The sequence below is a fragment of the Anguilla rostrata genome, chromosome 17, assembly GCF_018555375.3.
Source record: "Anguilla rostrata isolate EN2019 chromosome 17, ASM1855537v3, whole genome shotgun sequence".
In the NCBI taxonomy this organism is placed as follows: Eukaryota; Metazoa; Chordata; class Actinopteri; order Anguilliformes; family Anguillidae; genus Anguilla; species Anguilla rostrata.
In genome coordinates this window covers 30,196,692-30,207,499 of record NC_057949.1, presented here as the reverse complement: position 1 = coordinate 30,207,499, position 10,808 = coordinate 30,196,692, and the positions used below count along the sequence as shown (strand labels likewise).

Below are 10,808 nucleotides of genomic sequence, written 5' to 3'. Positions count from 1 at the left end.
CAATCAAAGAAGAGTCCCCATTCATAGGGTAGCTGAGTCATTATTACATTACATTACATTACAGGCATTTAGCAGACGCTCTTATCCAGAGCGACTTACACAACTTTTTTTTTACATAGCACTTTACATTGTATCCATTTATACAGCAGGATATATACTGAAGCAATGCAGGTTAAGTACCTTGCTCAAGGGTACAACGGCAGTGTCCTTACCCGGGAATCGAACCTGCAACCTTTCGGTTACAAGCGCAGTTCCTTACCCACTGTGCCACACTGCCATAGTCTCTGCCTATATACCAATACTCCCACCCCCCAGCCAGGGTTTTGACTCTCTGCCATAACACACTATACTGTGATCTCATCGCTATCATAACTTATTTTCCCTCATTCTGTCCAAAGATGGATGAAATAAACTAAAACCCATTAAAATGCCTCGCTCAATCTCTGCCATATCACTGATTCAAACCTCACTTCAGAGTTCAGAATTCACCAAACTTCCCAGGACATACCTTCTGCTAATGCCATGACATCATCACCACATATCATGAGGGAAATCTGATTCACTGTTATGGATATCTGTGGCTTCACGTGTTCTCTGGTAACTTCAGATTAATGTCTGTCTATGCGTACATTATTGTTCAGAAGGGCTAAGTTGCTCTTGTTAAGCACAGTATTAATGCTACTTCGCAATCATACATTGATGCATTTACATAGGACAATTTCTTTTGCAGAGATGTTTGCAAGGTCTAATTAAAAAGCAGTGGGAGTGAACAAAAACACAAAACAAAAATAAATACAAGTTACCAAATAAATATAAAAATGAAGTACCCAATGGCAGAATGTGTATTAATTAACATAAGATCAATATACTTTACTTATACCATATGAAAGTGAACTTTTTTTACATTAAAATAAAAACATTACGTAGCCTACATCGCTATCGTAGTGGATTATGGTGCCAAACGTGAGATACATTACAATTAATTCGCTATGAGAAGGCTATTTTTACAACGCTGCTCGCTATTTTCTATTATCTACATAAAAACATACACGCACACTACAATAAGACTATGGAGTAGGCTACGGCTGTAGTCTTCTACTGAAAAATAAAATAAAACCAACTCTGGCGGTTAGACCCTATCCGGATGTGCCATTGACTTATTATACAACAGCAGATTCATCTGACCAACAATCTCCTTGTGGAATATTAAAAAACTGCATTAGCAATCATAACCTGAACATATATCATATGTACATAATCACTGTAGTGCTTAATGCTTTTCTATTTATTTTAATGTTTACACGGTTCGTCGTTCCTCTATACTCCGCCGTGGCGAATCTGATCAGTGAAATGGACAGAGTGCAAAAACAGGAGGAAGGGAAGCGGCTTTGAGTGAACAAAGGAGACGCTTGTGGTGCGGGGGTGAGTCGGTCTTTTTTGTTCGATTAAACGGTTTGATGACCGATGTATAAATTTAGATAAGTGGTAGAATACTTGTGCTTTAATTGTGTTATTACGCTACTCATAAACACCGATTTTGTGTCGGTAAATTGAATTTCATCGTTATCTAGCTTGCTAGCTTAGCCATTTATTAGCTAGCGACATGTTGCAGCCATTGATTCATTTGTTTCGCTTGCTATTTTAACCTAGCTTGCTATGTTCGCTGCAGTGCATCAGTCATTATTTAGCTAGCTGCCTGGCTAATGTTGCTATAGTTGGCTACACTTAATCATAGAGCAGGCTACGTATTTCCTCTATTTTGATCATTTTAGTATTACGACTAGAACCATAGTGCTCGTATGTTTAGCCAGCTGGCGATAGTTCGTGCTGTCGTTTCTCTGCAAGATAAGTTAGCTACGTTAGCTTGCTAGGTTCGCTAATTGTTTGCTTCCAAGCAAGCATAGTTAACTAACTAACGAACTTTGGCTTGCCGTTCATAATAATACATAGGCTATAACTTTACATCAGACCGAGTGTAGCAGAAAACATTTTAGCTAAGTGTTTCATTGTAAGTTGGGCCTGATTGGTTGTGTGGCTATCTGGCTAGCGCTAGTCGATCTGTTGTTTTTGTGATGAGCAACATTAGCAAGTTGGCTAGCAAATGTGACTTTTGGATTACGAGACCGACGTCGCTTGCTAGTTGTACCGTGGCTGTCTGTGTGTTTTGTGGCTGTGAAAAATGCGTTTTTGTGTTGTCTGTTAAGCAGACTCGATTGGTTAAGATAAGTGTTGACATATATGAGTATGCTGCATAAGGGATCATAATTTGGCATCACTGGCGCATCTGTCTAGATCGAGAAGATGAAATAAAGTGTTACAAGTCTGTGAAACACACCACGCTGCTTTCCCCCCCCCCATTCTAAAAAAAGATGTATTTATTACAGAATCAATGACCGGAATAGCTTGATATCTTCCATCCGTCAGCCAAGATGTCAAGTAAGGAAATTTCAATTAATGTGGTATCAAGGTAGCAACAACCAATCTGTAAGGTGGTTCTTCATGGCAATTTATGGCAGTATGACTCCATCTCTCCCTCCATATAAATGTCTCTTGTGCATCCTTAGTAGGAACTTGGCCCATCTCAGCCAGCCATTTTAATTTTTTAAATCTTATAACACTCAGTAATGACTAATTTAATTCATACAACATGACTCTGGTCATGAAATAAAACCTAACCCATATGGCACCAAATCATTTGAATGTGAAGTTTCTCATTACAAAAAAAGAAAGAAAAGAAAACAAACCAAAAAAAAAGAAAACCTGACATGAATTTCTCCCCTTTTCTCCCCCCATGCAGAAAGGCCATCTTATGCCCCTCCCCCCACCCCAGCCCCCACTACAGTAAGTATTCCAGAGACCGAGACAGGGGCCTATTATCTGCTAAAGATAATGGAGTATGTACCGTTTCTGCCATACCCAACGAATGTTTGCGCCACTGAATGAAAGAATGAGTTGGACACAGTGGCCTTTAATTATTATGCCGCTGTGCTCATTTGGAAAAGGCATGTATTTATCTGTATTCACCTGACTCCAAGGGTTAAGGTGTTGGAAGGCCTATAAAAGGCCCATAAAATGACCATGAATATGGTTATAATAATAGAACAACCCCCCCCCCCTCATTTGATAGCCATTACACACAGGGAGTGTCAGTAATGCCAATGAAAGCTCATTCCCGCGTTTGGGGGTACTGCTTCTGCATGACTTTGGGTCTTCTCCTTCCATTCATTATTTCTTTTTTTTGTCCTCCCCTCTTTCTTTGTGTCATTTCTCATTCGTGTTTTTGTCTCATTTGTTTCCATCAGCAAATGCCCAACACCCCAGGGTTTGTGGGATACAACCCTTACAGCCATCTGGCCTACAACAACTACAGGCTCGGAGGAAACCCAGGCAGCAACAGCAGGGTAACGGTAGGAACATTTACAATCCAGAGCGGAGCAGGGTCTCAGAACCGACCGCGGTGAGGCGCAATGGGCCGCAGCAGAATCGCAAAAACAAAACAAACAAAGACCCCAAAAACCAGAACGCCAGGCTAGACAGGGAAGGGCCGGGAGCTTCTGCTCTGAAGCTCTGTGACAAGTTTTCTGTAGTGAATGGATGAGCAGTCTCTCTCTCTCTCTCCCTCTCCCCCCTCCCTCTCCCTCTCTCTCTCTCCCCCTTTTGTTCCTACCCTCTTCTCTCGCTCTGTCTCTCTCTCTCTCCCCCCCTCTCCCCCTCCCTCTCTCTCTCTCTCCCTTTTGTTCCTACCCTCTTCTCTCTCTCTGTCTCTCTCTCTCTCTTTCTCTCTTTTGTGCCTACCCTCTTTCTCTCTCTCACTCTCTGTCTCTATATATCTCTCTCTCTGTCTCTCTATCTCTTGCTCTCTCTCTCTGATCTGGATTCCAGCTCACACTAGGCCTTTTGTTCTCCATTCCATTTAAAGTCTACACACTTGCAATACACTTCAGGTTCTTTGCATACATACATATATACACACACAGATGTATACATAATTATATACACATATATTTATATATGTGTATATATATTAGATAAACACAAAAACAAAAGTCAGCAGCTTGAAATTGATGTCCTTTCGCTTAATGGCGGTCGATCATTTCATGGACATGTCTTCTTTTCCGGTCACTTCATGGCAAATCCAAAATGCCCGCCACCTATACCTCTGCCCCTGCCTATACCCCTGTCTCCCCTCCCCCCCCCGGCTGGCCCCTCTCTGTGTACCTGCCTGCCCTCATTCGTCTGCCCCATAACTGCCAACAGCCCAGAGAACTGTGATGTCGTGTTGCTATGGCGCCTGGCACCCGTTGGCATGGCTTCTGCCTGGAGGCTGCCCGTTTGCTCCAGTGGCGTTTGCTTGTCGTAACTGCCGCCCAATCACGGTGCTCCGTGTCCTGTGTGTTTCACTGACTGCCCCGATTCAAGCAGGCGCCATCTTCCTGCTCTGAAAGACATCCATCCTTGTATTCAGCCAAATTGCTTTTTTTATTTCTTCTCCTGCAATGACTGCTGAACGCGGAAACGTTTGTGGAAGTTTCCAGTGCAGATGCGGATTCTCTTCACCCGGCTGCGTATCCCATGATCACCTCGTGTTCTGTGTGTCGGTTTGTGTTTCTGTTGCGCTGTAGGGTGGCATTCTTCATCTGTGTGCCAGGCGTTGGCACGGGCCCTGCACTTATTGGTGTGTGTTTTGTACGTTTTATTTTCCACCCAGAATTCATCAGGGATCACAATTCCAAAACCACCGAAGCCCCCAGACAAGCCTTTGATGCCGTACATGCGCTACAGCAGGAAGGTAAGCCCCCCCCCCGCTGCGCCCGCGCTCCAGCCAGCGCCCGCCTCCCACCGCCCCCTCGCCAGCCTTCTGACCTTTGACCTCGCGGGTTCTGTGTGTTTGGCCGTGGAGTTTGTAAAGAGCAAGGTTAAACCATATGGCCTCCTCTGGTCTGTGACCTCTCTGCTCAGGTTTACAGTATTGACCCCCCCCCCCCCCCTCCTTGCCCCCAACCCTCCCCATGTCTGGTTCTCATCATCAGGTTTGGGACCAAGTAAAGGCCTCCAATCCAGATCTGAAGCTATGGGAAATTGGGAAGATAATCGGTGGCATGTGGAGAGACCTCACTGATGAGGAGAAACAGGACTACTTGAATGAATACGAAGCAGAGAAGGTTGGTCTACAGGGCGTGGCTGTTTTGGTTTGACCTGGTGTGTGGGGTGGGCGGGGTGTGTGAGGGGACCTCGGGGGCGGGGGGCGGAAGTGTCCCAACGCCACTTCTCGCCCCCGCCCTCCCTCTCAACGGTGCCATAAGGGGGAGATCCCAGATGAAATTCGGCTTTGCTTTGGCTTCGTTTGAGCTTCACGGGCTCGAGGCCTGCTCAGGAACGGGCAGGCGGCACATCTGGCTCTGCAAAACTATCTTTGGGAATACTCTGGAGATCCACGCACTAAATTCCCTACAATCCCTGAGACTGTGTACACAATACTGGCTTTCAGATCTGGTCACAGTATTGTTAGTGGTCCTCTGTTCTTGTGTACCTGTGGGTGTGTTTACCTGCTCCTGTGCTATTCTCATGTTCTGTCATGTTCATATTTTGTCATCGTTCAGATGCCCCTGACCACTGACAACTTAAATGCCTGAGAAATGCACTATGATCAGCGCAGCAGTAAAACGTGATGCTGGAATTGGCCTGCGCCTCGACTGCGGTCCACAATTCAAGTTAAAGACGGGCAGAGAAGCTCTTAATTCAGGTGGCGAGTGCAGCCTCAGAGCTCAGAGCTCATACTCGACAAGTTTAGTCCTTCTCTCGTCTGTTGTGACGCTGAAGAATCAGTCCAAGTGAGAGACCAGCAACACCTCCGTTTCAGGCTGGTCTGAAATGTAGGAAATTAACTGACTATCACGGTCGATACACCAGAGTTACATTTTTATAGTTAAAAATAAAAATGAAAAGTAAATCAGTCAAATGAGTTGTCAGCATGGTTAGCACCATTCATCGCATACGTTGGCTTCCAGTTCTGTCTGTGAACACAGTTTCTGGAGTTTTGAGTGACGTGTCTTGGCAAAAGCAGGTTTTCAGTGTCGTGACTCCTCCCACGTTCTGTTATCGAATCTGTGACTGTGATTGGCAGCCCCAACGGGAAGCGTGATTGGCCGTTGTGTCACTCAGCAATTGGGGGAGGGTTTTCAGTGGGCTGGGTCATCCCGTGGGTGATTGGATGCCTCCCAGCTGAGCTTGACCGCCCAGTGGCCCCCTAGTGGCGAGGGAGAGACGGCCGGTGGCACCGTGGGCGAATCACTGGGCCGTCGGCGTGGAGACCGGCCTGTGAATTCAACTGGACACCCCAAATTGGGAGACCATTAATAAAAATTAAAAATAATTATTTGTATATATATATTTTTGTGGTTACAAAAAAAGGGGCTAAAGAGTTAGAGGTAAGAGCAGTATTGCTCCATTATGCAGGTGAAGCAGGTGAAGCAGGCGTCCTGCAGTCGGCTGACGGGTGGGGTGAGAGAGGCGGTCCACGGTGCCATTCGAGCCGTCAGTGCAGGCCTCTATAAAACACCTGTTCCAGCTGCCTGCAGCCCAGTGAGAGACAGTGGAGGAGCTGCAGGCTAATCACTGCTACAGACTACCGGCTTGTCTTATGGCAGCCTGTTAACTCCTGGGGTTGCCTGGGAATCGGGAGTAAAAAAACAGGAAGATTGTAATTGTTCAAATTTGAACTGCTTTTTTGCCTTTGAATTGCTTCATAGCAATAAAATATGCTAATAATAGAAATGGTGTGAAGCATGAATGTTTATATGCGTGATGCGTATATAAACGTTTTTGGGCTTGAGCTGAGCTGGAATGCGTGTCGCGTGGGAGGGCTGCAGCCCCCGTGAGCGTGTGAAGGGCGGGGTTTCTGACGGCCCCGCCTCGCCCTTCTCCGCAGATCGAGTATAATGAGTCCATGAAGGCCTACCACAACTCGCCGGCCTACCTGGCCTACGTCAACGCCAAGAGCCGCGCGGAGGCCGCGCTGGAGGAGGAGAGCCGGCAGCGCCAGTCTCGCCTCGACAAGGGCGAGCCGTACATGAGCATCCAGCCCGCCGAGGACCCCGACGGTACGGCCGCGCCACCCTGCCCCGCCCCGCCCTGCATCCCCCCACTGCCCCACCGCCCCGCCCACCACCCCGCTCCACCCTGCCCTCCACCCCCCTCTGCCCTGCCCCACTCCACCCTGCCCCGCTCCCACTGCCCCACCGCCCCGCCCTGCCCTGCTCCGCCCCGCCCTGCCCCGCCCCACCACCCCACTCTGTCCCGCCTCGCCCTGCCCCGCCCGCCCCACTGCCCCGCCACCCTGCCCCGCCCTGCCCCACCCCCACCGCCCGCTCTGCCCTACCCCCACCACCCCCCTGCCCCCACCCTGCCCTGCCCCCCCCGCCCCCCCACTCCCCCCCCCCGCCCCCCCACTGCCCCGCCCCCACCACCCCACTGCCCCGCCCATCACGTGTGTCATGTCTCTCTGTCCGCCCCCCCCCCAGATTACGACGATGGCTTCTCCCTGAAGCACACGGCCGCCGCCCGTTTCCAGCGCAACCACCGGCTGATCAGCGACATCCTGAGCGAGAACGTGGTGCCGGACGTGCGCTCCGTGGTCACCACCGCCCGCATGCAGGTGCTCAAGCGCCAGGTGCAGTCCCTCATGGTCCACCAGGTACGGTACCCCGCCCACCCCCACACCATGGCCCGATCTGCCCCACGCACCCCCCCACCCCACACACGCGCCGCACGAGGCCGGCAGTCTCCGCTGCAGAGCCCTGTGAGACGTGATTGGTTCTTTCTGACCCGCAGAGGAAGCTGGAGGCGGAGCTCCTGCAGATTGAGGATCGCCACCAGGACAAGAAGAGGAAGTTCCTGGAGGCCACGGAATGCTTCAACAACGAGCTGAAACGGGTGGGTGTGCAGCGGCTAACCGGCTCTCCTCCCGGCGGCCCCAACCGGCTCTCTCCTCCGGGCGGCCCCAACCGGCTCAAACCGGCTCTCTCGGCCCACCGGCAGCTACAAGCTGCGAGTCTTTAGAGGTTTCGGGAATTGCAGTGCGAAAAGGTTTATGATTAAATGTTTAAATAATGGGCATCCCAAGCTTGCTGGGCTTTTTTTCAGTTTATAGAAAAACAAGACGGGCCAAACCCATTTCTGTTTCTCCCGAGAGTCGTTTTCTCACACATCCCGGCGGCTGGTGATCGAGTGCAGAAGTTACGCAACCCCAGAGCTGACAGGTGCATTCACGCGTGACGAGGATGTTCCCTGAGCTGCTGTAGCCCTTTGGCCGTGGGTTTGACAAGCTGCATAACAACCTGCTGTCAAAACTGCCAGTTAAGCGTTCAGTTTGAGTCTGAGATCTGAGGGCTGAGGGCTGAGGGGTTCGGAGGCGTGTTTCCCACACAGTGTGAGGCGTGTTGTTAGTGCAGAGGAGCACTAGCGCGACTGACCCCTGACCCCTGAGCGATGACCCCTGACCCCGCGCGTTTCCCCAGCTCTGCGCGCTGAAGGTGGAGGTGGACATGGAGAAGATCGCGGCGGAGATCGCGGCGGCGGAGGAGGCGGCCCGGCGGCGGGCCGAGGAGCGGGAGAGGGAGGTGGCGGAGCAGGCGGAGAGGGCCGCCGCCGCCCCCGAGGAGGAGCAGCCGCCCGCCGCCAGCGAGAAGCCGGCCGAGGAGCCCGCCGACGGCCGGCCCAAGAAGAAGAAGAGGAAGGACGGGGAGGAAGAGGAGGAGCCCGCTGCCATGGAGATGGGTAGGCTCCATACACAAATTTATCTTTGTGAAAGTCTCCCCTGTGATTGGCTGCTCCAGGCAGTGGGTACGCAGGGCTCTCATACTCTTCCTCATGTGATGAAGGATGCTTTTACTCTCACTGTAGGTTACCCACCAGCGCCCTCATCTCCATTTCTGTCCTCTTTGGCTTCTGTGGCACAGAGCGCTTGCAGACATGCAAACTGCACATTTGATTCCCTTCCAGAAAAGGCTTTGCAGACCATGGTGTTCAGACTACAGTTTAATGAGTGAAAAAACCCCCGGCACAGATCTCTAAGGGTTTTAAGGGAATAGATCTCAGTACTGTGATACGTGGTTGTTTATTTAGTTTTATTGATACCTACCTAAATGCCTCTCCAGAATCCCCAGAATTCTTTCATGTTGGTTTTGGGAGATCTGTTTCTGGAGATCTACGGTTCTGTAGGTTTTCACTTCAACCTTAATTTGGCACACCTGATACTGTTAATTAGCAGCTGAAGGAGATCTCTAGCTGTTGAGTGAGGTGTGGTTTGTTAGGGTTGGAGTGAAAACCTGCAGGATGGTAGATCTGCAGTGTTTGGGAGCCGCTGCCAGGACTGATTGCTTGTGGTTAACCAGCAGCTGCAAGTTGGAGAGAAACGATGTTTGGTTTAGTGGGCAGAGTCGGTGGGCCCCGGTTTAAACCCTGCGCTCTCATTGGCTCCCACACAGATGAGCCGCGGCCGGAGAGCCAGCGGGCGAGCGAGGAGGCGGCGGGCGGCGGCGAGGACAAGGAGAGCGTGCCGGAGGGCGGCGACAGCGTGATGGAGGAGGGGACCAGCGACAGCAACACCAGCTCCGAGAGCACGGGAACACCCCCCGATGACACCCTCCCGCCCGAGCCCGCCCCCGAGGAGGGGCCCAGCACCAAGCCCGAATGAGTCCCCCCCCCCGCCGCCTGAGCCCGATCCCCGAGGAGGGGCCCAGCAACAAGCCCGAATGAGCCCCCCTCCCTCCCGCCTGAGCCCGCCCCCGAGGAGGCCCAGCACAGCCCGAATGAGCCCCCCCCCGCCCCCCTGAGCCGATCCCCAGAGGGCCGCAACAGCCCAATGAGTCCCCCCTCCCTCCCGCCTGAGCCGCCCCGAGGAGGGGCCCAGCAACAAGCCCGAATGAGCCCCCCCCCCCAAAACAGTGCTGACCACTCCCTGTCCCGCACACCCACCCCCCCACCCAGCAGCCCTCAGTCATAGTCCGTCAGTCATTGCCACACGTTTTTAACCTCGACTGGAACCTGCTGCAGCAGCGCACTTTCCACACGGGAACGCTACTGAGCGTGTGCACGACTCCGCAGTGTTACCCGCGCTGCTGAGGGGAGGTGCAGGGTTCACTGTGCGGTACCGTTTCCCCCCATCTGTCCCAGTCGCCCCGCCCCGCCCCGCCCATGCTCATGAATTTCAGCGAGGCCAGTGCTGCAGGCTGGGTGTGCGCGCAGTAGAACGCTCAGCGCTAATCCAGCTCTGTCTGAGCACGTGCGAGTCGCGCTGGGGCGCCTGCGCTCTGTAAGAGTTGGTCTAACGCTCAGCGCGTCCTGCGCGGGAGCGGGGGCGAGCTCGCGCACTCGCCGCTGCTGCTCACCGGTTTCAGCAGGTTCATTTTGCTTCGTTACCGTCTTTCCTTTTTTTATTTACCCCGTTTCCCGTGTAGCCTCGTCACGATTATGTAGTTCCTCTTAGCCCCGCCTCCCTTGTTTCTTTTAGTATTTAATTGTCTTAGAAACAGAGAAAACGATTCAACTGTACGCCGGTTTTTATCTTTGCTAGTTCCATTTTTGTATCGCTGGATTTGATTCCCCAAATAAAATTTAAACCCACGTCTTTTGATTCATTATTTATTTGTCAAAACTTCAGTTTCTTATAGTCTGTAACAAGGATTATATGAGTTGGGAAAGATGGTTCAGGTGAGCTTCAGATTCTCTTTTTCAGTGGAGTATGTTTCATTATTCTTAATTTTAATCATAGTTTTATCCATGCACAAGATTACTGAATAGCACCCATG

At 51.1% G+C, this 10,808-nt stretch overlaps 1 protein-coding gene across 3 annotated transcripts; it reads left to right on the top strand.

Annotated features, from left to right (window-relative positions):
* The first annotated feature begins 1,219 nt into the window (after positions 1-1,219).
* smarce1 (SWI/SNF related, matrix associated, actin dependent regulator of chromatin, subfamily e, member 1) lies at positions 1,220-9,760 on the top strand. 3 transcript variants are annotated; one of them, XM_064315281.1, is made up of 11 exons: positions 1,220-1,422; positions 2,385-2,436; positions 2,798-2,841; positions 3,303-3,401; positions 4,709-4,789; positions 5,031-5,162; positions 6,929-7,100; positions 7,521-7,693; positions 7,831-7,932; positions 8,517-8,775; positions 9,486-9,760. In XM_064315281.1, exons 2-11 carry the CDS (start codon positions 2,430-2,432, stop codon positions 9,692-9,694), a joined length of 1,278 nt encoding a protein of 425 aa, XP_064171351.1. In that variant the 5' UTR covers positions 1,220-1,422; positions 2,385-2,429; the 3' UTR covers positions 9,695-9,760. The 3 variants fall into 3 exon arrangements, with proteins under 3 accessions (XP_064171351.1, XP_064171348.1, XP_064171350.1); XM_064315278.1 differs by having other exon boundaries at positions 1,224-1,422; positions 3,303-3,407; positions 9,486-9,759; XM_064315280.1 differs by lacking the exon at positions 1,220-1,422 and adding an exon at positions 1,527-1,545 and having other exon boundaries at positions 3,303-3,407; positions 9,486-9,759.
* The last annotated feature ends 1,048 nt before the right edge of the window (positions 9,761-10,808 follow it).

Excerpts from the sequence above, each read along its gene's own strand:
- smarce1 (XM_064315278.1), top strand. Across the intron at positions 7,101-7,520 it reads GCCCGCCGAGGACCCCGACG|ATTACGACGATGGCTTCTCC; the intron begins GTACGGCCGCGC and ends CCCCCCCCCCAG. Across the intron at positions 7,933-8,516 it reads TCAACAACGAGCTGAAACGG|CTCTGCGCGCTGAAGGTGGA; the intron begins GTGGGTGTGCAG and ends GCGTTTCCCCAG.